The sequence below is a fragment of the Prunus mume genome, linkage group LG2, assembly GCF_029339155.1.
Source record: "Prunus mume cultivar Tortuosa linkage group LG2, ASM2933915v1, whole genome shotgun sequence".
Taxonomy (NCBI): Eukaryota; Viridiplantae; Streptophyta; class Magnoliopsida; order Rosales; family Rosaceae; genus Prunus; species Prunus mume.
In genome coordinates this window covers 23859287-23883634 of record NC_142699.1, presented here as the reverse complement: position 1 = coordinate 23883634, position 24348 = coordinate 23859287, and the positions used below count along the sequence as shown (strand labels likewise).

Here is a 24348-nt window from a genome sequence, read left to right as displayed (position 1 = left end):
ATTTCAAAAATGTTATTTGTATTTGGATGCAAATGTAAATCTGAGAAATTAGGTTAACTTTGGGGTAAAGTTATGGTGTGTTATATTGGATGCAAAAGAAAGGAAAATTAGATTCGAAATTCGGATTTACAGCTCATGGAGTAATTACTTTGCATGAGTGCATGAAAGGAAGAGAGAGAGAGAGAGAGAGAGAGAGAGAGCAGCAATGCCAATGAGCAAGTTGTTGTTGTGCTTGTGAGGCAGACACCAAATGAGCAAAGTTTAATTATCGCCTTCTTCTTCTGCTGTCCTGCTTTGGCTTTTTCACTTGCTTTTAGGTGGTCAAAAGGAGTCAGAAACATTTAAGTGATTGACCAAGAACAATAAAGAAAAAAGTTAAAAAAGAAACGAATTTTAAATTTAAAAAATCCAAATGAAAAAGGAAGGGGAATTGAAGTTAGTGGCAGTGGGGAAAAAGATATGCAATTTGCTAGTGGTGGGTGTATGGCTGTTTTTGGTGTGAGTCATTTGGGTTCACAAAACCAATTCAAGTGGGGGAAAAATTAAAACAGCATCAACTCCTCCTTGTGGGAGCGCACTTGGTATGCTTCTTTTTCATTCTTTCTTTTTACAATACAATATTTTTAACTACTCTAATGTACGGAAAAATGATCAAACTTGAGTGCGGTATACACACTATTTTGGTCAACTGACCTAATCAAGGTCATCTTTTTTCCTTTTTCTTTAGGCTAAAATAAAACCTTTGATATTGAGTGGGTGGTCCAACTCCAAGCCCTTATTGAAATCAGATGGGTTTCAAATTTATATCAAGCAATTAGATTGCAGATATAAAACCTTTAATTGTAAGTCATGGTCACATGGCAAAGTTAAGTGTTTGCTAGGTTTTTAAGAATAGCAGGTGAAAAACCAAAGGGTGTAGACTACAGAGCTGAGCAGGTGACCCAGCTTTGCTGCTTTGCAAAGTCTGAATTTTGGTCTAAAGGCGAGTACAAATTGACGTTCACTGCTCTCAAAACCCTTTTGTCTGATTGTCTGAGAGTTTCCAAAGACGAAACAGATCTTATTTGAATATATAGAATCTTATTACCACTCTTAGGAGCATTGGAAATTTAAAAGCCAAAAACAAAAAAACAAAAGAAAAAGAAAACAAAGTGTGATGTAACTGAAACTTTTATTTCCATGTATGTAGTGGATGTCAGCCTTGAAAGTATATTTGTCTCAACTGGATGATACATGAACGTCACTCTGTTTTTGCTGTTGCTGTTTGCTTCTCTTTGATCTGTTGTTAAGGACTTCAAATTTATTTTTGTTGGTTGGAGTTAATTGTATGCTTTTTTTAGCCATTTGACATGGAAGTTTTCTGATGCAAAGGCTAACAGTTTCTTCAAAAGATGATGCTCATTCAATGCCCTTCTGCCTACTCGAACTGAACTCCTCTTTTTGAGTTTCGACTACCTAAATAAGCAAAAACAGACACTGTTTTTGAGGGCTTCTTGTTGGCTAAATCAGTGCTTCTTTTATTGTAGCGGTGGGGTGGTAGCTAAAAACTTGTGGGTATAGTCTGGGAAGCTCTGCTCAAATTCTTGAATGTGTTTGGTTAGAAATGGGAATGGCCAGCTGTATCAACAATACCAAAAGAAATAAAAGAAAATCATAAGCTGTGGACCGATCTTACCTTAATCACTAAGCTGTGGACAATGTAATCATTGGTGAGTATTATAACAATCGCTATGTGACGGATGATTTCAATAGTAAATTTACTTACTCACTTATGCCAAGAATTTTACTTTCACTCTCTGTTTGTACCGGTAAAAAAGAAAGAAAGAAAAGGGTTCATAATTTGAGCTCTAACACTTGTAGTGCAAAAGAAAGAGATATTAGTTGATTAGGTTATCAGTCTTAAAGAAGATTAACAAGTTTTCAATTTAAGATCGGATGATGGCTTCTTGCTGATTAAAGAAGAAAATAAATCACAAAAATACATGGATACTATGCTCAAATTCTAAATTCACCCAAAGTTCTTGGGCCAATTGAAGTTTTTGCATCGGCCCAAAGAAAAAATAAAAGAAGCGGGTAAGCCTTGGCCCAAGAAAATACAACCCGTAAATAAAATAGTCTAAAAGGAAAAAAGAAAAAGTTTTATTTCTGCTGCTTTGATTTGACCCCCAAAAAATCGTTGCCAAACACGGTGAGTGAGCTGCGTAGGAAATTTGTAAATCAAGCACCAGGTAAGCTCCCCAATCGATTCTTATCTTCAATTCTGTTATAATTTTTGCTTGAATTTCATTTTATTTAGTTTAATCACAGCTCAGATCGGTTTCTGAATCAGTTTCTTACGGTACACATCTGGAAATTTCCATTTCGCGAGTTTTCGATCAGTTTGGTTGCCTAGAAAATGTTAGAGAAGAAAAGAAAGTACCAGAACCCTAATAGAATCTAATAGCTGAATCGGCTTTCCTGCGAATAGTTTAAATTGTATAAAATCAGGGTTTGTGGAAACACTGAGCAGAGCTAAGTTTTTTTAGGTTAACGTTTTTCAGGGAGAGTGAGAAGATGGGTTTTGTAATGGAGTTTGCTGAGAATCTGATACTGAAGCTAATGGAGGACCCTAAGGAGAGGGATAGGAAATTCAGAGAGCACGTGTATGCGGTGAAGGACCAGTGCAACAAGACCAAGGAGATGTGGGCCCTACCTCTCCGTCCCTATGGCTTTTGGACTTTCGAGCGCCACAATTCGCAGCTTCGTTGGGATGCCCAAATTAGCCAGGTTGCCGGCCGGAGGGACCCCTACGATGATCTCCTTCAACACAGCACTGACCCTGTCACCTCCAGAACTAAATGAGTGCATATAAGGTTTGTTTCTTTGACAGTTTCAAGGACATTGTGGGTTTCTATTTCATGATTGGGATTGTGTTGAAGCTCTTTGGAATGTTGTTGTGGCCTCTGAGAGAATTTAGCCCAATTTTGTCTTTGGAGGTTTCTTCATCCAAAGGCAATGCTAAATGCTCAAAAGCTTGTGCTTAGGAGAGTGCATTTTGGCATTGCACTTGTCATTGAAGCATGCGCTATATGATTGTTTTGTTGTTGTTGGTTCTAAATTTTCCCATTTCAAAAATCTTATTTTTTATTGATATGACCCTTCTCCTAGTTAAGGATCTGGTTCTTTTGGATGGAAACTTTCCACCATAGGTTAGGAACCACCATTTTCCCTATCTGTTTTTTTGCATAATTCGAGAAACTGTCGGTTTCGTTTGCATTATAATCATTTTTATGCACTATATACATTATGTAAAAGAGAGTAGAAGATTACATTTCCTTGCATTTGCGTTCTAATCACTGTAATGTGATTTCTTCAGGCTTTCCCAACCTTGAAAATATTAGTGTTTGAGATCTCAAGTTGTGTTTGATATGTTATGGGATGAATGATGCTCATTGGTTTTCTTTCCTTGTTGCAGTTGCATAATCACTTGGAGGTTTCTGTTGCAGTTGGAATTCAGTGTTGCTGCTAAAGTGTTGTTTGGTTTTATTGCTTTCCTCAAGACAGGTCTCTGTTTGAATAAGAGTCCGTGTAACTGTTGTGTTGTGGATGAACTCCTTTTCACTTCATGTGGATCCTCTCAATTTTTTTTATATATTTGGTACCAATCTAGGGATGCCATTGGCTTTGGTTCGGGCTTATGCAGACAATACGAAATAAAAGAAGTTTAATTAGGAGCAATGTCAAGTGCAGCCTTCCCAACTTACCTAACAACTGATTTTTTCCCAACTTCCCGACTAACCTAACAATTGAGTTTCTACCAACGTTCTTCTTGTAATTGTATAGTTTGGACTTCAATCCATGGATCGAGCTCAAAAGAAAAATTGTTAGTAACGCATTCAAAATCAATGCAGATTGTAATTTCCCTGTGGGGTATTATTATAACTCGGTTGATCACATTTGTCATGATTTTTCGTCTAGACCCAAATTTTTGATTAAGAACATTTTGACATTCTTGATTTCTTCGTAGTGCAAAAATATTACTATTGAGACCAGATTATCAACAGTGAAGAATATGATTTTGCTCAGGATCGAGATCAGTAATTTCTTTAAAATTAAAAAGAAAGCTGATTTTCCTACACTTACACGTCCATTTATTTTTCAATACATTTTACTATAACATACGTAGTAGTGTAAGTAAACAAAAGAAGAGTCGAGAAAAATCAGTGTCCTATAAAAATACTGAAGAACTTAAAGCTATTACGTCAAAAAATACTGCTTTTCATTTTTAGTTCCACAGGCCACTCATCCGCACATGCAAACGCACTCATTTTTCATCATATTAAACCTAGTATGCAACAGGGCAATCTACTTTGTTAAAGAAACTTCCAACAGACATTGAAGAAGCTATCCAAGAAGGTCTTAATATGCACCGGAACTAGAGAGCCGATATCCAGACACGTGCATGCCACTGTTGGCTAAACCATTTCATAACTCGAAAAAAGTTTAGAGGGTCTAGAAATCATTTACATAGTTGCTAGCTAAGCTAAGTAGATCAACATTTCTTCACCCACGAACCCTATATTAAATTTCTTAAATACCAAACGACTTGTAGAAGCCAACAAAAGATTGTAACAACCTGAGGCAGAGACTCATTCAATCTGAATCAGAGGAATGCTCAACATGCACAGCCGCATCTTCTTTCTTCTTTGCCTCACCCTTCTCGACTGCTTTGGATATCTCATCAATCGGAACCAAGGGTAAATAGCCGAAGATGGCATAACCCTTCCGAGTGAAGTCCTTTACCGTGTGGTTGTATTTGTCAGACCAGTGGGCAGCAGTTGGTGCAGCCTTCTCTGCCACTTTGTGGATGGAAGGATACTGGTTCAGTCCAACCCACAACTTCACAGATTGGTTTAGGACAAACTGCTTATATTCTGTAGCTGCATAATGAATTGCTGAGCGCGGACCCCCAGTTTGAGCCTCTTTTACGAACTTCTGGCCTTTTTCCACTGTTTTTTGGATCAAAACATGTGCTTGGCTCGCAACCTGCTTAGCCAATGGAGGAGCATGCTTATCAAACTTGCCTGCGGCTTGATCTACCTGTGAAAATAAATAAACAAAACGATTAATATTTTCAGAATATGTCAATTGCTTTTAAAAAAAATAAAAACTTACCCATACCTATGGACATCTATGAACCCTTCATCAAAATCGATTATTTATGAATGTAAGACAGCACAAGGGCACAGAACACACGAGCTACCATAAAAGAAACTGTAGAACATGTAACCTATGACTCCTTAACCAAAGGTACTAGAATCATTAAGTGTTTGTTACCAAAAAGATAATGGGTCAGAAGCATCAATTATCCACGAAAGTTCGGCAATGGTCCTTGAATGATCTACTCTATCAGTCTCATTACAATAGATACCACGGGGCCAGTAAGAATCAGGGCACAAATCCAGACACAAAACACTACACCACAAGTAAAAACCGCGGGCACAAGCAAAAGCACAAACATGTGTTTAAACCAGCCAGATATCACTCTTAACATCGATTCACAAAGGATATCAGCAGGACCATAACTTTTACTTTGATCCGACACAAACATCTATTTCCCAAAAACACATCATCTTTTTAATCTAATCCGAGGGCAACAAGTAGAAGAATTTGAAAGCAACCTTGACAACTTAACTTATCAATTCACCGCATCAGGAAAAAAACCCAAAAATTTTGTAAACAATTACTGATTATCATCATCATGAATATGTCATTCAGGTAAACTAAAACAAAACAAATCAATTGCTCGTTTCCATCAAATTAATTCAAATCTCAACAATTTTATTACATTTCATTGTAATTAGAAAGGAAAATGACAGAGTACCTTGGTGTCGAGAAAAGCAAGGACATCGTCAGGGACGCCCTTGAATTTCCGGTAAACAGGACCAACAACGGCGGTGACAGCACCCTCCACAGTCCCAACCGTCGATCTCAGAGGCCCGGAGTTCTGCTTCGCGTAATCGTACAGATTCGACACGCACACCAGAGTGTGAATCGCCGCAACCCTAAAAATCCCTAGATGCTTCAACTCTTTCTCCTTGTTGTTCTCTATCCCTTTCTGCAACAACAAAAATTCAGAAAAACAAAAAGTTGCTTAAGATCCAAGCAAACAAACAGAGAGTTGTGCCAAACAAGAAATTCAAAAATGAAGTAGGAGACTCGAAACTCAATTACCTCGCTGCTGGCGGTGGCCATTGTTTTCTCTTTGCAAGTGAGATCACGAATAACAAGGGCTTTCAAGATCGGGAAGCTTTTTGTTTGGTTCAATCCGAGATAAGAAGTGGTTTTCGGTGCGAGGAATTATTTATAGCGGCAGAGTTACGAAATGATCTTATACGTTCGTGCGATCGACGGTGGATATGGAATCTGCTTTGCTTAACTGGGCCCTCATATTTGATCAGCTCAGAATCAAAAACAGCGAGGTTTGTGGAAGTTTCGGGAAAAGACCTGACGACTCGATACGGGTTTGTCGACACCAGCACCGTAGCTTCGTGCCATTCAGTCAGTGTGAGGCGTGAAATGCTTCTGTGGGGCCCACGATAACGCATGTGGGCCCCGATCTCCGTTTCGGATAGATTCCGGGCTCGAATGGGCTTTGCTTTAACTCTGTTCTCCTCGCCCGCGCCAATTGATCTATTTTTTAATGAAAGAAAATTAGATAAGCCTCAGCAGCAGTACGATTAACAACATCAATATCTAAAGTATCAATTTCAAAAAGGTAATAAATTAATATTTTAAAAATAAAAATAAAATAAACAAAAGTTATGCTATATAATTATAAGCCTCTCTACACGAGCTTCCGTGTATGTAAGAGACTTTTTTCAAAAAAATTTAAATTTATTTTAAAATTAAAAAAGATAATGGATAATTGTGTTCTATAAAAATAGGATTCATTATTTGATTTTTCTTTTAATATTAATTTTTTTTAATATGAAAAAAATGTAAATTTATCATATTATTTTTATTTAATAATAATTTTAATTTTTAATATTTGAATTTAAAAATGACATTTTTTTAATATTTTGAATATTTCACAATTTTTTATTTTTTGCTTCATATAAATCCAAATAAACCGCACTAACCCAACATAACCATCAAGGCCACAATTGATCTATTTGTCATACACGTGGACATGCATGAATATTTTTTGTACTATGAAGAAAATCATCGCTTATTATATTAACTTTTTTGTTTTGGATCTATATATGTTTGTCTTATGTGTTATCATCGCCTTAGTGGCAGAGGCGGCTGTGATAGTAGTAACCCATTATAAAAATTAGTATATTGAACGTCAACTTATCTTAAATTCCCCATCAACTTCGTTACTTTCTTTCAGCTGATGGAGATAGAATAAAAGAAAAGAAGTGTGTTGTTCAACCACGCACCGTCGGTAGCCGTTGTTTAAACTTTAAAGCATAAAGCAAGTGCATCCATACAATGCTGCCCTTCCTAAAATCATATCCTATACTTTTTGCTGTTGACGATAACATAATAATAAAAAAGACCAACGCCAAAACGCACAGCACCACTATGATGCCATCTCCCATCTACTCAATCATCATCATCATCCTTAAGCCTTGGTTGATAGAAAATGCTTAGTATATGGGCAAAAGCATTCCCCAGTATGCCACATTAGACACTTCTAACAGTTGTCCCCATTAAAATTTACATCTTAAAATTCCACAAGTATGGGAAAATCCAGTCCAGCAGACAGCAAATGCTGCAAATTTTCAGACGGCTTGGATTTCTGGCGCTTCGTGTACTGGAGAATAGGCTCCTTGACCTGCGCAGAAGAGGGCAAAGATAAGTACAAGATACTAGAAACATGGCATTGATTTTACTAGCCATTGTGCTGATGATGAAATTTACAGCAAACTGCATTCTACGGTTAGGGGTGTTCGAATCATACGCACCGTGCTTGTTTTCCTGGAACGCTTGTCTTGGGTGGACCTGCTACTGCATATCACTCTCTCCCCTTCATCACAGTGATCGGAGTTGCCATTTGCTCTGACGTTCTCATTGCCTGGCACAAAGCTCTCTCTTGATGTCACAGGCTGCAAAGTTCAGAAACAAAATTCAATTTTAAACAGTTAAAATTTCAAGAGAAAAATAACATGAATTGGAAATTTGAAAGGGTGGAAAGCTACACTACTAGACTAACCTGAGCCCTGCTTGTTGGAGTGTTTGCATGGTCCTTTGTCTTTGAAGTAGTCTGCTCACTCCTCATGGGACTATTTTGATGACCGTTAGATCTTATTCTCATGCGTGTGAGATCTGATCCAATGGAATGGAGGGCACCGCATGTGGACGTGTCCCGGTAAGTGCTTCCTGATAACAAAAGCAGTTTCAAGGTGCAACGAGCTAAATCCCAAGAAAGAAACTAGAGCCTTAAATTCATTTTTATGCATGGAAAAAAATCTAATGTTCTTTTACCCATAGTATGGTCTAGATGTTTGGACTTGTTATTTGGTTCAAAATTGTCCACATCCTGTCAATGTAAAGAATCAAAGAAATAATGTAAACAGAAAACAAAAAAATAATTGTCACCGAAATAAATGTACTATCTGAAAAATGAAGCGTAAACATGTTTTCAAATATACCATTGCATCAATATTCAGAGCTTTCTTGACTTCAGTCAGCTTTTTCTGGGTAGTATCAGAATGGATCACACGCTTTCCTGGTTTAGAAAACAAATGACAATAGTAAGCTGGACATAATTTTATCATGCATAAGTATATGCTATGTACAAAGCTTTTAAGCTGGCAGCAACTACTACACACACCTAGCCTTCGGTTGCCTTTGGCTTCAACAAAACCTTCCCGTGTCATTTTATCAATGAACTTGCGGACAGTAGTCTGATTTGCTTCCCCTCCAAGCTTGTTCTGAAGCTTTGCAACTGTCACGTACTGCATCGGAAGAGCATGATACAGCGCCTGAGATAGACAAATGACAATAGAGTCAGGTAAGATAAAATTGAGAACCCTGCACAATCTTGGTTTAATGAGCTTAGGACCACAGGAAAGTTGTTGAGTGTTACAAATAATTTTATGAATTAGCAGCAGTTTTTCAAAATCCTAATACGTCATGTCAAGACAGGAATTGGAATTACCTTCATGTACATGAGATCATTAACCTTTGGTGTCTTGTCAGCAACTGGGACTATTTGACCATCCATTTCTTCTTTCACCAGAGTGAACTCATAATCAGACTTCTGCAATGTAAAATTGCCACCAGGAAAAAGACTTTGACTTAAAAGCAAGAAAATATGGACTCAAAACTGAAATAAAAGGAGAAAAAACTAAAGCAACCTTCTGCCCGTTAATAGTGTAAGTGTCCCCTCCAGTTTTTGATAGAACACCTTCCTTAACAAGATTGTACATAATTTCTGTAATCCAGCCAAAAAGGATTGAAAAGTAGTTAATATTGTTATAAACCTCCTAAAATCAGTGAGAACGCAAACCGGCAGCTCTAAGTGTATTCTTGAGTTTACCTTCAGTCAGAACCTGCAGCATATTAATAATGCAGAGATTGAGTCAGTGGATTATATGCTAACAATAATACTAAGAGGGTAAAGAGCATGCGAAAGTAACTCTTCTGCTGTCTTTCCAATTTTACCAACAATCATTTTTGGCACAGTTGTTCTTCGAGCAGATAATTGAACTGTTGAAATACTTACCACTGAAATGTCCGGAAAATTCGAGAGAACATCAGTAAGTTCAACAGTGTCAGTGTGGCGGCTACTGATCCAGTCCTTTATCCGGGACAATTGTTGGTTCATCTTCCACTGAATCCTGAGTGTCATCTACAAAGCATAAAAAACATGATTAGCCTAATATAGCTGTGCAGGAAATAGCCTCAGCCAGAAATAGCTAATCAGTCAGCTCAGTTTTCAAGTTCAAATTCAACTCTCACTCTCATTGTTATGTGAAAATTGGTCTGCTAACTTGGAAATGTGTCATTGTCTTATTACCTTCATCAACCATGCTGTTATCTTCTTGTGGTGCACTGCTATCTTCCTGTGGTTGTTGCTTATCTGACAAAAGAACCATTGTTACTTCCACTAACTCAGACCAACAGCTAAGCAAGTGGAATTACAGTAAAAAGCTATACTACACAAAAGATGCAGAACCCTCACCACCAACAGGCGCAACTATATATCGATCCTCTTGTGACTGGTTAACCTGAAAGACAATATATATCATGTTTCCTGTGCAAATTATTTTCTGAAGAAAATACTGAAATCAAATACCATCTTTAAGCTCATTTGAAGCTCTAAATCCAAAGAAGATATAAAATGTGTTAATAAGATCAGGTTACCTCACTGTCAGATTCAGAGTAATCATCCCTTTGCATGGAATCAGCTCCTAAACTCACTTCATCATCTTGAATATCATCATTTTCATCCTCACAAGGATCAAGGACGCTCTTTACCTGTATAAATAACAAGTAACACTAACTTACTCTGCCATATGAATCGTACATTTGAATATCCAGCAATTGCAAAGAAAATCACAATTCCTTACCTTCAAAGCTAATACAAGATGCTTACTGTTTACATTCCCAACCTCCATTTTCAAAGGATTTTTAGTCCACGAATTACGAGCTTCTTCCTCTGAGCAGGTTCTGAAGAATGGAGGCTCATACTCTGCTGGCTGCAATGCCAGATAATTGTGGTAATCTTTTCACAAATAAAAAGAAAGTAATAAACAACAGATGAAACTGAATTAGGAGAAAGCAATTTGAAAGGGTGTACCGTCACATCATCATAGTACAGGAGTTTCATCAGTATGGTCCGCTGGAACAGAAACAAAATCAAACAGTTTGTTGTGAAACCAATACAGATGAAGTCTCTAGAACATTGCATAATGGCTAAAAAACCAATTTTATCTTTACCTCTTCGGGCATCCTATCCAGAGTTCTCATCAGTTGAACCAGTGTGCGGACCATTTTACAAGCAGAACTCCTGGACATTATTAACATAGTCCACAAATTCAGAAATTGGCCAAACAAGAACAGGATGAGAATAAAATCTGGAACTAGTTTTCATCAAAGTCACCTCATCTGGTTGGGAGTAATTTCTGCAGTGGAGTTACACTTGAATGTTCCACCCTCTTTCTTGTTCCCAGAGCGACTGATATTCATCGAAACCTCCTGACTTTCAGAATTTGAATAACTGAAAGAAACTGCAGGTCAATGCCATATAGAATAAATCAATTCTTTGAAAATGAGGCCAAAAAAAATGTATAGGCGCAAAAATTCCAACTCTAAATTCAAACAGCATTGAACATTATCAAATTTTACCAATCTACGTTTCTGGCTTAGGTTTAATTCATCAGATTTTATCAAGTGACTTTGATGATTAACATTTGCTATAGCCTTACACGTATATTCCTCAATCATTGGCCCTTCAATTGTTTCGCACACGCAGAACAAAAGCGTTTTCAGGTACTTCTTCTGCAATGCATCGTATACACCTACAAAAAGAAACATAAATTCATAACCAAACAAGAAAATTAAAACCGAAACCTCATTCAAAATTTCAAACCAGTGAGCTAAGATAAAAATTAAGAAATTAATAATCAGTGAGTTCAAGAATCTGTACCTTTCTCCATCCAATCAATAAGTCTGCGAGACTCTGCATCCATTGGCATTAGCTTTTTGATCTTCATCTCTGATGAAGATGTCAAGATTTCAAAGAAAATCACCAACCGACAATTAAAATTATAGCAAAATAAATTCTGATTATCAAACAAAATTTACCTAAAGCTGGAACAGACTTATCATTGAAATACTTCTCCGGGAAGAGGCCTCTGATGTAACTAATATTGAATATAGCAATCCGAAGCAGGTTCCTCGTCTGAGCTCAAATCAAATGAAATAGAATAATCAGAATCAATTCATATAACTATTGAGAATTTCGTCATCACAGTAGCAGAAAATTTAATTCATAGTAAAACGATTAAGATTATATAATTTTAACGCGCTTCCAAAAATATGCTTATGCTACGACATAAGACTATGTGCTTAAAATTTCTGGAACGATAACAGTTAGCTTCAGATCCATTTGTGAATCATCAAGTATTCGTCAAAGCTTATATCATCACAGTCTGTTTCAGATACGATTTATATTTGAACGATTCGAACTGAAATTTTTCAAAATTTAGCAAAAATTCATATCAAACTTCAACAGGGAGAGAGAGAGATTTAAACGAAGGTAAACGAAAATTGAACGAAAACAGATCAGATTTGCATAAATGTAGTATCAGCTCGAAACTTCAGAAGAATTTCAAACCATTCAGATTTCTATCACTGCGATCTATTTCCTAATTGATGAGCGATCGAAGGTTACCAGAAGAAGCGAGTCCTGCTCGGTAATCTCCGCTTCCTTCACTTTCTGTGCGACAACCTGAGGAAAACGAAGATGTTGCAGTGAGATTAAGAGTGATTGTAACAGTCGGTAGGAGCATATTGACGAAGACCATCAAGTAGAAATGTATAGCTCAGAGATATTTCTCTCACCATTGTTTCAGCGTTCTCAGAGAAAATTGAAAATCTGAGAGAATGAGAGAATGAGAGAATGAGAGAATGAGAGCTATGCGTTTGCTTATATAAGGGGCTTGCTTGACGAAAATTTGAAATGAAACAAATGAGGAAAGAGGCGGGAGGCTGTGAAAATTTACAAGTTACTTGCGATAGGGGTTTACAGAGAGCATGCGAAATGCGTTGAGCTTGAGAGAGTCGGTTGGAGCAGTACATACATGTGCCCCAAAACGAAAATCGGAGTTGTCACGTTCGTCACTAATCAGTTGCAATCTGACAATTAGGGCGCCAATGCCAACGGTAACACCTGTTTAGTTGCCTCCGTAATCACACGTTAATTAATTTAACTCCATCTTAACTGGGCCTCGCATTTTTTCCTTGTCGGATTCGAATTTTAATGAAATAAATAAGTTCATTTTAATTGAAAATAATTTGCATGTTGCAATTTTTTCTAGTTTGATAAAAATAAAAAAATAATAAAAAATCGTCTCTTTTACTTTAATTACAAAGCTCTCTCTTTTACCTTATTTGTAGTCTTTTTTTTTTTTTAAAAAAAAAAAAAAATCATACATGGAAATACAAATAAAATACACGAATAATGTGTATGATTTCAAAATATTCGGAAAAAATGTGTATTACTCGTGACATATATATATATATATATGGAAAATTCAGAAGGGTATGGAGGAGTATTTTTCAAAAATATGTACTTAGTGTATGATAAGCGAGCCTACTAACTAGGTTTTCATTCAACAATGTTGGTTTCAGGATTCGAAAACTAGTTAGACAAAACTTACATACTAAATTCGACAGTACGAATGAATTTCATTAATAAACATAAAAAGATACACATAGTCAGTGAAGACATAATGAAGCCTTACCCTCAAATGCATCTCTATCCATAAATAAAAATTTAACAAATGCAAAAACTCAAACTAAACCAAAAGTAAATGCAATACAAAAGAAAACAACACTATTTGAAATCTAAAATTTAACCATGCGAGGATTAAAACTCTTAAATTCCTCAATTATAGATGCATTAGCAAACTCTCTTTTCCCTAAATAAACCCTATAATACTCAATTTTAAATTAAAACTATATTAAAGATATATAAAAAAAATAGAGGGAGAAAGAAGCTACTGATGTTGGGTAACTAAGAGAGAGAGAAACAAGCTGATGTCACATAGCCAAAAGATGAGAAAGAAGATACGGGACCACTTGGATGGCCAGCATGTGTGTAGAATTTGCTTTTAATTTTTTTAATTTTGGACTGGACTTATAAACATATGTTGGATTATTTTTTATTTTATTTGGGCTAGGCGAACACCCAACCTGCCCTGTGCACAGAACCGCCCCTGTCGTTCAATGACTTAAAATCAAAACACATAAAGAGGAGAGAGCTTCAACTTTGTGTCAAATTAAACTTACCATTTTTTTTAATGGTAATTACAATCATTTTTGTTGTTGCTATAATCATTTTGAAATATGCAGAGAGAAAAATATACTACTCTTCTTCCTCTGCTCATTGTAGTTCAGTCAGTGGAGATCGCTTTCTTTGTGGGTGTGAATAACACAGTCTGATGTTGGGTATGAGACGCAGGTGGCCACGTACCCTTTCTCCATCTGCATCTCATCTAGGAACACTCCCTCCGATTGATCCACCGACCCCGAAACCATGAGCCCGGTACAAGTAGAGCATGCCCCTGACCTGCACAAGTGAGGCAACTTCAGCCCTGCGCTTTCAGCTGAGTCCAGAATGTGAACATCTTTAGGGGCATCAAATTCAGCCTCCTCACCATTTGGCCCCAACAGCTTCACTTTGTAAACTGCCATTGCTGATACACAGAAGGAGTAAGAAGCTTTCAGCCCTAATGCTTTATAACTGTTCCTCGATAGAGAGCCATGCGAATGAGGACCCATAACGAAGGACGAGGATCTACACGGTTTTGCAGTTCTCATGGAACATATGGTTGAAAGTCTTGCTGTTAAGACATTCAACGTCGTCATTTTAACTCCGGTATAGGGTGGCTTTTCCGAGCAAAGTTAGAAGAGAAATGTTGCTCTTCTCTTTGGGTGTATGCGCGCGCGAATGTTGTATATAAACTGTAAAGGAAACTGAAGTTGTTGGAGGCCAGTGTTGTGGCACTCGAAATCGGGAACATGGCAGCATCGTGAAACGTTCATGATCTAATGTCACTACGGCTATTAATTTCCATCAACTGACTGGACCATCAACTGAATAACACTTCTCGCAAATCCTCTCTTTTTTTGGGTTTAATTAAATATCTCAACACAACAAAAACACACGTTTTTATGTTGCTAGGGAAGCTTGGCTTCATCTATTAACATTCAACAATGAATACTAACAAAAGATACTGATAACAACAAAGCCTTCAATTCTTTCGACAAAATGAGATTTCTTCAACAAAGAACAATATTCCACCTCCTAACACTTCAAATTTGTATATAACTTTTAAATTATCCGGAATCTTTATTTGTAGGCTAATTTTTTTTATCAAGAGTTTATGTGTCTTCCTTGTATTTGACCCATGTTACACCAATATCAGATCGTCTTTCTCAATGAAAGCACATAATTCGCAACAGAACATTGTTTCCAGTAGCAAATCTAAAAATACAGGAAAACACTCAGAATAGCTTTCACACTGTAAAACCGGTCATTCACATTGAAGGCTCACCTTTCAAAAGGATCACCTCTACATGAGTTCAGAGGATAAACAGCAGCAGCTACTCTCTCCCTAAGGTTGAATTTGTTTGCAATTAGTGGCCGAACATCTTCTACTCCAACCAAGCTCTCCAAAAAAGGAAGTAATAAAAGTAATTCTTTATCAGAACGATCATCAAACCAGCTCTCAATTGGTATTCCATTGTCTACTTGGAATCCAAATGCCTGAAAGAAAGCCAGTGTACAAAATTGTTATATCTAAAGAGAACGGAGTCAATACTTCTGTAGAAAGGACAAACTCTCAGCTATCTCATTAACACTGGTCTAAGCATGCCTTAATCAAGATCTTGGAAAGGACTGACTGTACTTCAATTCCAAAGCAGGCAAAGGAACATATTAATGATACACGTGAATGGTTGAAAGATAAGCCATTGACTCGAAAAATCTTGGACCTATGAATTTCAACATAACACTATAAAGAGCTTCCTTCAACTCACTTTTATCCAGAAGCTCACTGATCTAAGGACAACCAAATATACTCTAAGAACTATGCCAAATGCCAAAAATATCCATTTAGACACATTATATTAAATTGATCACCTTCAAGGGTAAGGGTTAGTGCACACAAGTCATGACAGCTATTTGGGGAGTGCGGGAAAGTTGGGAATAGTATACCTGTGGAGAGTTGTCAACTATGATAACACGTGACAAATCACGACCAAGAACTGACAAATCTTTGAGGTAATTCCCCTCCACAAAAACACAGGAATCACGAAAAACACGATGGCGAAATATCTTCCTTTTTGGGTCCAGCACATTTAGAAGCTGCTCTGCATAAATACTTTGACTAGCTGTAAATATTATGATCTCAAAAAGAGTGGAAACTCTGTCCAGAAAATCTCTGAGATGAGGACGGCATCGGACATATACTGTGTGCTGCTGGAGATTAAAATTTACAGGAAAAGTGAAGTCTGCATCATCACAAGGTTCTAGTGTGGAGTGTACCAAAGTTTCTGCCAGATCAAAACCAGTCTCAGCATGCAAGTCTAACCAATAGTTCAGTTAATACTTCAGAAAACAAGAGCAGATAGTAATAAAGGACTGAATGTTGTATCATATAAAGAATTTAATGAGATAAAACCAATGCATGCAAATCTCCAAAAAAACATGCACATTTGGCACCCTTTACAAGGAAAAAATTGAAAAGAAAAATATTTGACGACAGTTTAATTAGATATTTTGTCAGAATACAAAAAGCTAGGAGAAGATGCTCCTGCACTGATGCTAATTCCTACCAAATATAGCTACAATTATTACGCAATGACAGTTCAAATGGAGAAGACTAATGGCTCAAGTTCACTCCATTAGTAAATTTATTAAAACGACAGGTGAAAAATGGAAAATGACTGAAATATTATTGACATATGTTCAATTTTGATTCTCATCATAATGATGACCAAAGCAAAACATGCTACAAGGAAATTACTGTCTCCGGACACACCTAGGCTATTTTGGCAAAACAAAAGGAACAAAGAACTAGCTTAATGCACATCCTATCACATATCAACAGTTAGTTCCATGAATAATGAGAGGTGTAGTTCAAAAGCTTTCCTATGTCGAGAGTTATGCAAATAATTATACAGAAAACCTGATACTACAAGTTTCCATTACTCTCACCATCCAAGTCCAAAACAAGACTGGTAGGAGGGCAACTCCGTGTCTGTTTAGGCAGAAGCATTGGCCGAAAAGTTGGGACAACAGATGACAAATCAGGTAAGTTCTTGATGAATAAGTACGGATCAAAGTCATCAATCTCGTCAAACTCGTCATCATCTGTGTATAAATCAGTTGACATGGGCTCTTGACCATGCTCATCTACACATTCCAACTTAGAATTTTTCATAGCAAGATATATGGCTGAGACTTCAGAAGAAATACTGCCTGCTTCCACAACTGCATTACAACAAGAGTACACGTTATTTATGCCACATATCACAAGGGTTTGTGCATTCTATTTTGCTACATAGATTTGTGTTTGATTTCATTTGTATTACCAGGATATGTTATATTTACTGAAGATAATATGTTCTCATAGTAACTCTTCTCATCTCTAACCAAGGATTCGGAAGTCTCTTGAACAACATGACCATTCAGCACATCAACTCTCGAGTACTTTATTTCACATTCTTGATGGAAATTGTGGTCTTCATTTCTAAAGAATTTAACAAAATCAACTAGGAAAAAGAAAAACGGTAAAGATCATAGACAATCTTGAAAAATCCAAAACACTACTAGATGACATATTTCTAACCATTAATAGAGGAGAAGGAAAGAAACACAATTACATCACCATCAATGCAAAATAAATAAATAAAAAATATTATTTTGTTCATCTACCTTCATTAGCAGGTTCCCCATTGGTGTGCTTAGATATGTGAAAGGAAGGAGAAAATATAGTTCCCAGCATGCAATCAGCAGTTTCCTCTTTACAACCCTGCAGTAGGATTTGTACAACTTGAGAAATCTTTCAACACTAAATGCTCAGGCAACGTTCTGTTTCTTTTCTGTTTTTTTTTCTTCTTAATTTTTATTCTAGGAGGAGGGCGAGGTATAACATATTGCATATAACACGTTATTGGTTTTATAGACAACATAACTAAGCTGAGCATGGCATAGCTAGTTAATTACCTTATTCTCTATGCAATCATCACTTAAAGCATCATGCTCCAAACAAGTCTCAGCAGTCTCATCACGCATCAAGTCATAATTCATAGTTGAAATGGTTGCGGTAACAGGCTCCCCATTCTTTTTATGATTGCCACCTGAAAGTTGTGATAGGAAGATGACAGTTAAAGTCAGTGACTGGACATGTTCTAAAAATATAAGGTTAGAAGTTTTAAACAAAAATTTCTTAATGTTTAGTATATCACCTGGTAAGTGTTGATGCAAAATTCAATAATATTAGAAGCATAACTAAGTAAATCACACATGATAAAAGAAAATAATCATACAGGTAGAATCTTAAAAACAAAAATATAAAGACAAGAAAGAATTTCAGACTTGCCGTTATGATACTAATAGAACCAGACATGAAAAACACAAGAAGTCAATACTACAGTAAGGTACTCTATACAAGCATGAGGAACTTTTCTTGTTTAAACCAGTAAGAAGGTACCATACCAACTCTCTGCTTTCTTGTTGAAGATGTAATTAGATCTGCAACCTTCTTTTCCACAAGTTGCACATTTTCATAGGCTTTCTTCTGAGCTCTTGTAACCCTGGGACTAGCATGGTCTCTAGCAGCAGTTCTTCCAGAACTTTTCTTCTTTGTTTGCATTTTGACCTTGGATTAAACTACTTAATTTTGAGAAGGCTGCAAGTACCGATTTGGCTTTTTAAAGAAAAACAATTTAAATTCAGAAATCAGCTGAAGAATGAATCTTCCTATAGTGTATAGGCCAATCAACTTCTATTTATAATTTTGATAGATCACATTTGCAAACTTGGGACAAATGAAAACAGTAGTCTTCCAAAGTCTCTACATCTAATGCAACATACATACATACATTATTAAAAGAAAACTTCAACGGTGTTGGACAACACTCGGAGAAACCGAATAATTAATCAGCAGCCAGAGTGCCCCCAAACTAAGCTCAATTACATAGGGGAAAAAAGCTATTAATTATCAGTTCCAACTCCAAGTAAAACTTAAACCCTAGAAACGCATTATCAAAATCACCAACTGAAGCATAAAACCACCCATAACTACATCAAATCAATTAACCCACTTCAATTATCAAGCACATAACACAACTTTGGCCACAATTCGACCATGCAAAACATCAAGTCCATAAATTACACCCACGCTCGCCAAAATAACCAACCAAACCCTAAAATTTAGCTCCAAAAATACACCTTAACAACCAAAAGCTACAACTCAAGCTAAAACAAAAGCATAGTTGAACTCAACTATCCATACCTGAGTTAAAATCAAGCTGGAAGATGAGAAACCAGCAGCGGAAATCACTATTCCCGAACCCAAACAGTGAGTCGGGAAAGACAAAAATGAAAAAGATCGTGGTGATTGAAGCTTGAGCATATATGAAAACCCTAAGTTTGTTTTACCGGCTGAAACAGGAGCTTTTGGATTTGGAAGGTTTTCCCTCCAAGGGCGTACTGAAAAGAGAGGGAAAATTCGGAGGGATCGAAAATTTTATTTTGTCTGAACAGAAGGATGAGAAGATAAATAACTATCCCCAAATTTTCTCTGAATTTTTGAATTTTTTTGATCTTTCGATGACTTTCTTACGAGGGTGTCTAATAAAGACTTCTGGACTCGTCGATGCGGGTGTTGGGTCATACTCGCTCCAAGATCATTGACACGTGGTATTTTTTGTTCTGAACGGTGAAGATCGAGCTTCTTGGTTCACTTTGTTTCGTAAAGATGGATGTGAAGGTAGGGAAAGTGTATTTTTTGCTTTCTTGCTGAAATTTTGAAGAGGGAGCCATTTTCTTTCCAGATATATTTGTCTTAATTTCATTTACAGAGACACATCTTGTTCCGGAATTTCTAAACTTGACCCACAGTCTTTGGATATTCAATTGTGGCCCTATCATTCCCACAAATAATTTAATTTTTATTTTATTTTTAAATACAAACAATAGTCTAAATTATTCTAAAATCATATAATTTACAAAATAGGGGATCAAAACTTAAATGCAAATTGGACGAATTTATTAACATGACCAATTAGCCTGACACATATGCCAATTTGGATAATCTTTAATTGCCTTTAGAATATACGAATTTTTGTTTTTTATTATTTACCAAACTCATTCCCAAAAAAGAAATAATATGACTTTTCATATAAGTTAATAGTAGTATAATTTCATTGGTGAAGAGTATGTGGCTAGAGGCTCATATTGAGAGGCAACCAGATTAGTCATAGCTATCAACCAAGGAACACTTTTTCTCATTAATTTTAGAGAAATTTGTAGAAATATCACCCGAACCTTTTAAGTATGTACTTCATTACCAAATCTGAATTTTTAAAATTTATTTTTAACTACATGAACTTTCTTGAATGTTACAATTCACCACCTACGTCTAACTCTATTAAAATTTCTATTAAGTATAAGGGTATTTTCGTTCATTCACTATAACTAACAAATAATTATTTAAAAAAAAAACATAATTTAAAAAAGTAAAAACAAAAAGAAAGTTAACCTAATTATCAAGAATTTAATTTGAAACTCATCACTAACCAAGAATGTTCTTGGTCGTATCAAATTGCACAACCCCAAAAATTGGTATTTGATTATGTCTCAATTTAGCTACTTTGGGGCCCTTGATATTGTGAAGTAGCCTACTTCAAATCCTCAATATTAAGTCATGATATGATTCTATAAATATGAATTGCAGAATTTGGTGATAATGTATGCGGTGAATTTGCCTTTCAATTTTGACACTCTATGAATAGCTACAATTTCAACACACTTGCAAATTGGGTGAGAGAATGGTTGTAGAGAGGGTTCTAAGTGGTGAGATATAAGAAAAAGAGGGGAGATTAAGGTTCTACATATGTTGATATTAAATGAAGGTAGGAGAAAGTGTGGTATAATTAGGTTAACATTTTTTTTCTTTCTCTTTTTTAAATTATGTTTTTTTAATAAAAGTAATTATTTTTAAATTTAACGGAAACTTTAAAGGAGTTAGACATAAAAATAAAAATAAAAATTTACAAAATTCAGGTTATAATAATGCATATGTCTAAAAGTTCAAGTGGTATATATGCAAAATTTTCTTAATTTTAATTACAATATAATAATATTATTATTGCAAATGTAACAAATATCACGTATTATTTCTTAATCAAACATATCGGATGTATTTTATATTTATTATAAACATTTTTTTTCATTTTATAAAAAAATTTATAGAAAATATCACAACTAAATTAAGAGAAAGACTGTCTGATTAGGCCAGTTGGCCAAAAGGAGAAGAAAGAACAATAACTAAAGCTATAACAAAATTCAGCAGTAACTTTTAGGTGGCTTGTATAAATTTCAAAAGTTAGAGGACTGTTGGAAAAAAAAATTATAAAGTTTCCTCGTGGAGAGAATCTTTTTGAAATTTTGAAAGTTTGACCTCATATCGCGAGGAGCACGGATGCTCCACCTACCCCTCAAATTGCAATGAAGCATTCCACGTGTCTGCCACGGCATGCAATTAAAGTGGCCCATGCAACAGCGACTTATTTTCATCTTTGGGCCAACGAATTGAGGCCCAAAGTTAATTTGGGCTGGGTTCGGTAATATAAAAGAATTCAAATACCAGATTAATTGTTCTGCTCAAGTAATGGGCCAGTCCATTAAGGCTTCGGTAACAAGGATGGACCAAAGAGGCGCTGACCTATGCTGCAGCCCACCTCATTCCATATCAGTAAAATGAATGTTTGTTATAACAAAATTACAAGGATTTTCAGATAAAATTCACACGGATACTGCTTTCGGCATTCCTACTTTCTGGAAATCACAGTCTGATACATATACAAAAATAATTCATAAACAACACGCAAAGATAAATTCTCTAAACATATCTCAAACTGTGATTGGCAAAAGAGTAAGAGTTCCTACTTCTAGGGAAGAAGGCAAGTAGGAGCGGTCCTATAACAAGGGCAAGGTCGGCAGCCGCCTACTCCTTTTTTTTTTTACAAAAAAAAAAGAAAAAAAAAAACTTATATGTAATCATACGTATTCCTACTCAACCCATGTGATAATGTGAACATACGCTCGTGCCTACCCAAACCCTAAAAAACAATTAAAAGCAACCACAAATCAAAGCCCAGCACTACTCAAACTTTTTTAAAAAAAAGGAAAATAATAGAAGAAATATAAGCACTGAGCCCTTTTGGCTATGCATAGCAGCACGGGCATTCCTTGGCAGCTTTGGCTGTAACTTCTCTCCTCTCTTTTTTGTTTGTTAAGTTTTTATTTATGTATAGAGATACATATTTGAGAATAAGGCTCATTATGTCTCCTCTAAATAGGTGTATCTTTTTATTTTTATAAATAAAATTCATTTGTATTGTCTAATTTTTAAAGTAAGTTTCACATAATTAATTTTTAAATCCCGATCCGCCATTAAAGGCAAGTATTTTCGAATTCGGACCCGAAGCTCACCTCACTTCTTCATCAATGGTTTTTCTTGAGCACAATGTTGTACTTTCACATCGTTCAAGTACGCTGTACGTTAAACTAGTAGGTAGTTTCGATATTTAAACCAGTGCATGGTCCGTTACCGCTTGAAGCATAGACATTACTACTGTCCCCGCACATTGTACTTTGGCAGGCCTTGAAGTGATCAAACATAGAAATATAATATAGTATATTCTAAGATATATATATATATATATTGAAAGAGTACGTAAATTACTGTAAGTGACTGTATAAATAGCACTACCCTAAGATATATATATATATATAGTATTCTTTCCCATTTTAGTGTTGGACCACAAACAAACTCGTGCATGCAGACATATAGTGATGAACTTTTTTCTTCAATTATTTTTGTCTTTCTCTCAATGGATAAAAAAAAAAAACACCCACGTACGCACTCAGATACTGCTAGTAATTTCTCAGAAGATTTGTCAAAAAATAAGTTAAACAAATTTTCATGTTTAATGGATGGATCAGCATGCCTGCAATCTGTTCGATAAAATGTACCAGATAAGTTTCTCTTTCTCTCCTCCGTTTATAGGATGAATGAATATAATATTGTACAGGAAGTCATTATTGAAGCGCATATTGGCCACTTGCTTAGCCTTTATGTTCCGGCTGGTGCCATGCGCGCATGCATGCATGGTTTGTTTTCACCCTTGATTAATTTATTCCCATACGAATTGGAAATCAACTCAACTCGACAAATATAATTTGTTGAGAAAACATATGCTACAGAAAAGTGTATCCGAGTTCAACATTCTTCTACATTTTATGGATGGATCAGTAAAAGCATATCTATTCATGAGCAGAAACACTCATCTCTCAATCATATGACTGTTTAGAATCTTAGAGCTATCTTGGACATGATTCATTATAAAGACGGTCTAGGATAGGCTTTGTCTTGAGCTAGGTCATGTCCTATGCTGATAGGATATTGAACTAAGAGGGTGGATAGTGGTAAGTAGGGGGAGATATATGTCGGTTGTGGTTCGATTTCTCTTTTTCTTTTTGTATTTCTTATCTGGCAAACACTCTCTTTTTTGTCGATCGTGATGATGGATTGACAATAAATCGACTTGATCAGAAATTTCAATTAGCACCGTACGTACCAAATACTTTACAACAATCTCACCTTTTGTTTTCATCTTAAATTACGTGACTTGCACGATAGTGAATCCTTTTAATTAACATCAAATCATAGAGACAACTCAAAACATCCAACTTTACCGTCTACACAAAGCAAGCTTAATTAATAAAAATGCTATACATGGGGATGGGGGGCCAGTTCAAATTGTGGAGCATCAACATGCCAATTATAAGTATATACATACAATATGTAAATATGTGTGCGAATGAAAGGTGGGTTAAAGCGATTTGCCTTTGAACAAAAGCTAAAGATTGGGATCTAAAAAAGCCAAAACTTTAGGATATGCCTTAAAATATCTTTGCCATTATGTATCGTGGGGTTTCCAATATTTCTTTCATCATATCAACGAGAAGAAGAGTCATTTTTGGTTCGTCATCGATCCGTACCAATGATGCAAAACCTCAAAACGCTTTGATGAATTAGCAAAAATAGAATGCCTTTGGGGTTAAGCTTGGAGATAGTGACACAAACCCATAATTTTCTTTCTGTTTTTGGAAACTGTACTAATAATAATTCATCATTATATTTCCTTGCACAAACAAGCTGCACCATTAGTCATAATTAAATATAATGTCATATTAATAAAATAAATAAACTAACTTTAACAATATTATTGCAGGTTAAAGTATGTAATTAATGATGATGAGAAGGGTCGATATCAGAAGGTGGCATGCTTGTATTGTGCTTGCTTCCAATTGCAAATTCATTGACAAGGACA

General features: G+C 35.9%; 4 protein-coding genes and 1 pseudogene across 8 annotated transcripts; 1 reads left to right on the top strand and 4 right to left on the bottom strand.

The window, feature by feature from the left end:
- Positions 1 to 2089: 2089 nt before the first annotated feature.
- Positions 2090 to 3717, top strand: LOC103322068 (NADH-ubiquinone oxidoreductase). 2 transcript variants are annotated; one of them, XM_008223936.2, is made up of 3 exons: positions 2090 to 2228; positions 2541 to 2852; positions 3455 to 3717. In XM_008223936.2, the coding sequence occupies exon 2, from the start codon at positions 2554 to 2556 to the stop codon at positions 2839 to 2841; it is 288 nt and encodes a 95-aa protein (XP_008222158.1). In that variant the 5' UTR covers positions 2090 to 2228; positions 2541 to 2553; the 3' UTR covers positions 2842 to 2852; positions 3455 to 3717. The 2 variants fall into 2 exon arrangements, with proteins under 2 accessions (XP_008222158.1, XP_088901678.1); XM_089045552.1 differs by having other exon boundaries at positions 2145 to 2228; positions 2526 to 2852.
- A 711-nt stretch (positions 3718 to 4428) lies between these two features.
- On the bottom strand, positions 4429 to 6372 carry LOC103322067 (Rubber elongation factor protein (REF)). Its single transcript, XM_008223935.2, has 3 exons — positions 6214 to 6372; positions 5864 to 6097; positions 4429 to 5079 (listed from the first exon to the last, which is right to left on the bottom strand). Exons 1-3 carry the CDS (start codon positions 6232 to 6234, stop codon positions 4633 to 4635), a joined length of 702 nt encoding a protein of 233 aa, XP_008222157.1. The 5' UTR covers positions 6235 to 6372; the 3' UTR covers positions 4429 to 4632.
- Positions 6373 to 7475: 1103 nt separating this feature from the next.
- Positions 7476 to 12776, bottom strand: ASY1 (DNA-binding HORMA family protein). The gene is given in 23 exon segments (XM_089045550.1): positions 7476 to 7822; positions 7953 to 8093; positions 8201 to 8367; positions 8473 to 8527; positions 8640 to 8716; positions 8822 to 8972; positions 9149 to 9250; positions 9348 to 9424; positions 9530 to 9542; positions 9716 to 9811; positions 9813 to 9841; positions 10010 to 10072; positions 10175 to 10220; positions 10357 to 10470; positions 10563 to 10691; positions 10793 to 10834; positions 10933 to 11002; positions 11096 to 11222; positions 11421 to 11513; positions 11642 to 11710; positions 11800 to 11896; positions 12389 to 12445; positions 12559 to 12776. Coding segments are annotated over 23 exon segments (1929 nt in total). The 5' UTR covers positions 12562 to 12776; the 3' UTR covers positions 7476 to 7711.
- A 1197-nt stretch (positions 12777 to 13973) lies between these two features.
- On the bottom strand, positions 13974 to 14692 carry LOC107880291 (ferredoxin, root R-B2 pseudogene; annotated as a pseudogene).
- Positions 14693 to 15038: 346 nt separating this feature from the next.
- LOC103322066 (uncharacterized) lies at positions 15039 to 19499 on the bottom strand. Of its 4 annotated transcripts, none has more exons than XM_016792131.2 (8): positions 19242 to 19499; positions 18443 to 18605; positions 17951 to 18084; positions 17660 to 17756; positions 17317 to 17496; positions 16940 to 17215; positions 15938 to 16275; positions 15039 to 15487 (listed from the first exon to the last, which is right to left on the bottom strand). In XM_016792131.2, exons 1-8 carry the CDS (start codon positions 19359 to 19361, stop codon positions 15272 to 15274), a joined length of 1524 nt encoding a protein of 507 aa, XP_016647617.2. In that variant the 5' UTR covers positions 19362 to 19499; the 3' UTR covers positions 15039 to 15271. The 4 variants fall into 4 exon arrangements, with proteins under 4 accessions (XP_016647617.2, XP_008222154.2, XP_008222153.2 ...); XM_008223932.3 differs by having other exon boundaries at positions 18443 to 18635; positions 19242 to 19482; XM_008223931.3 differs by having other exon boundaries at positions 18443 to 18653; positions 19242 to 19384.
- Positions 19500 to 24348: the final 4849 nt, after the last annotated feature.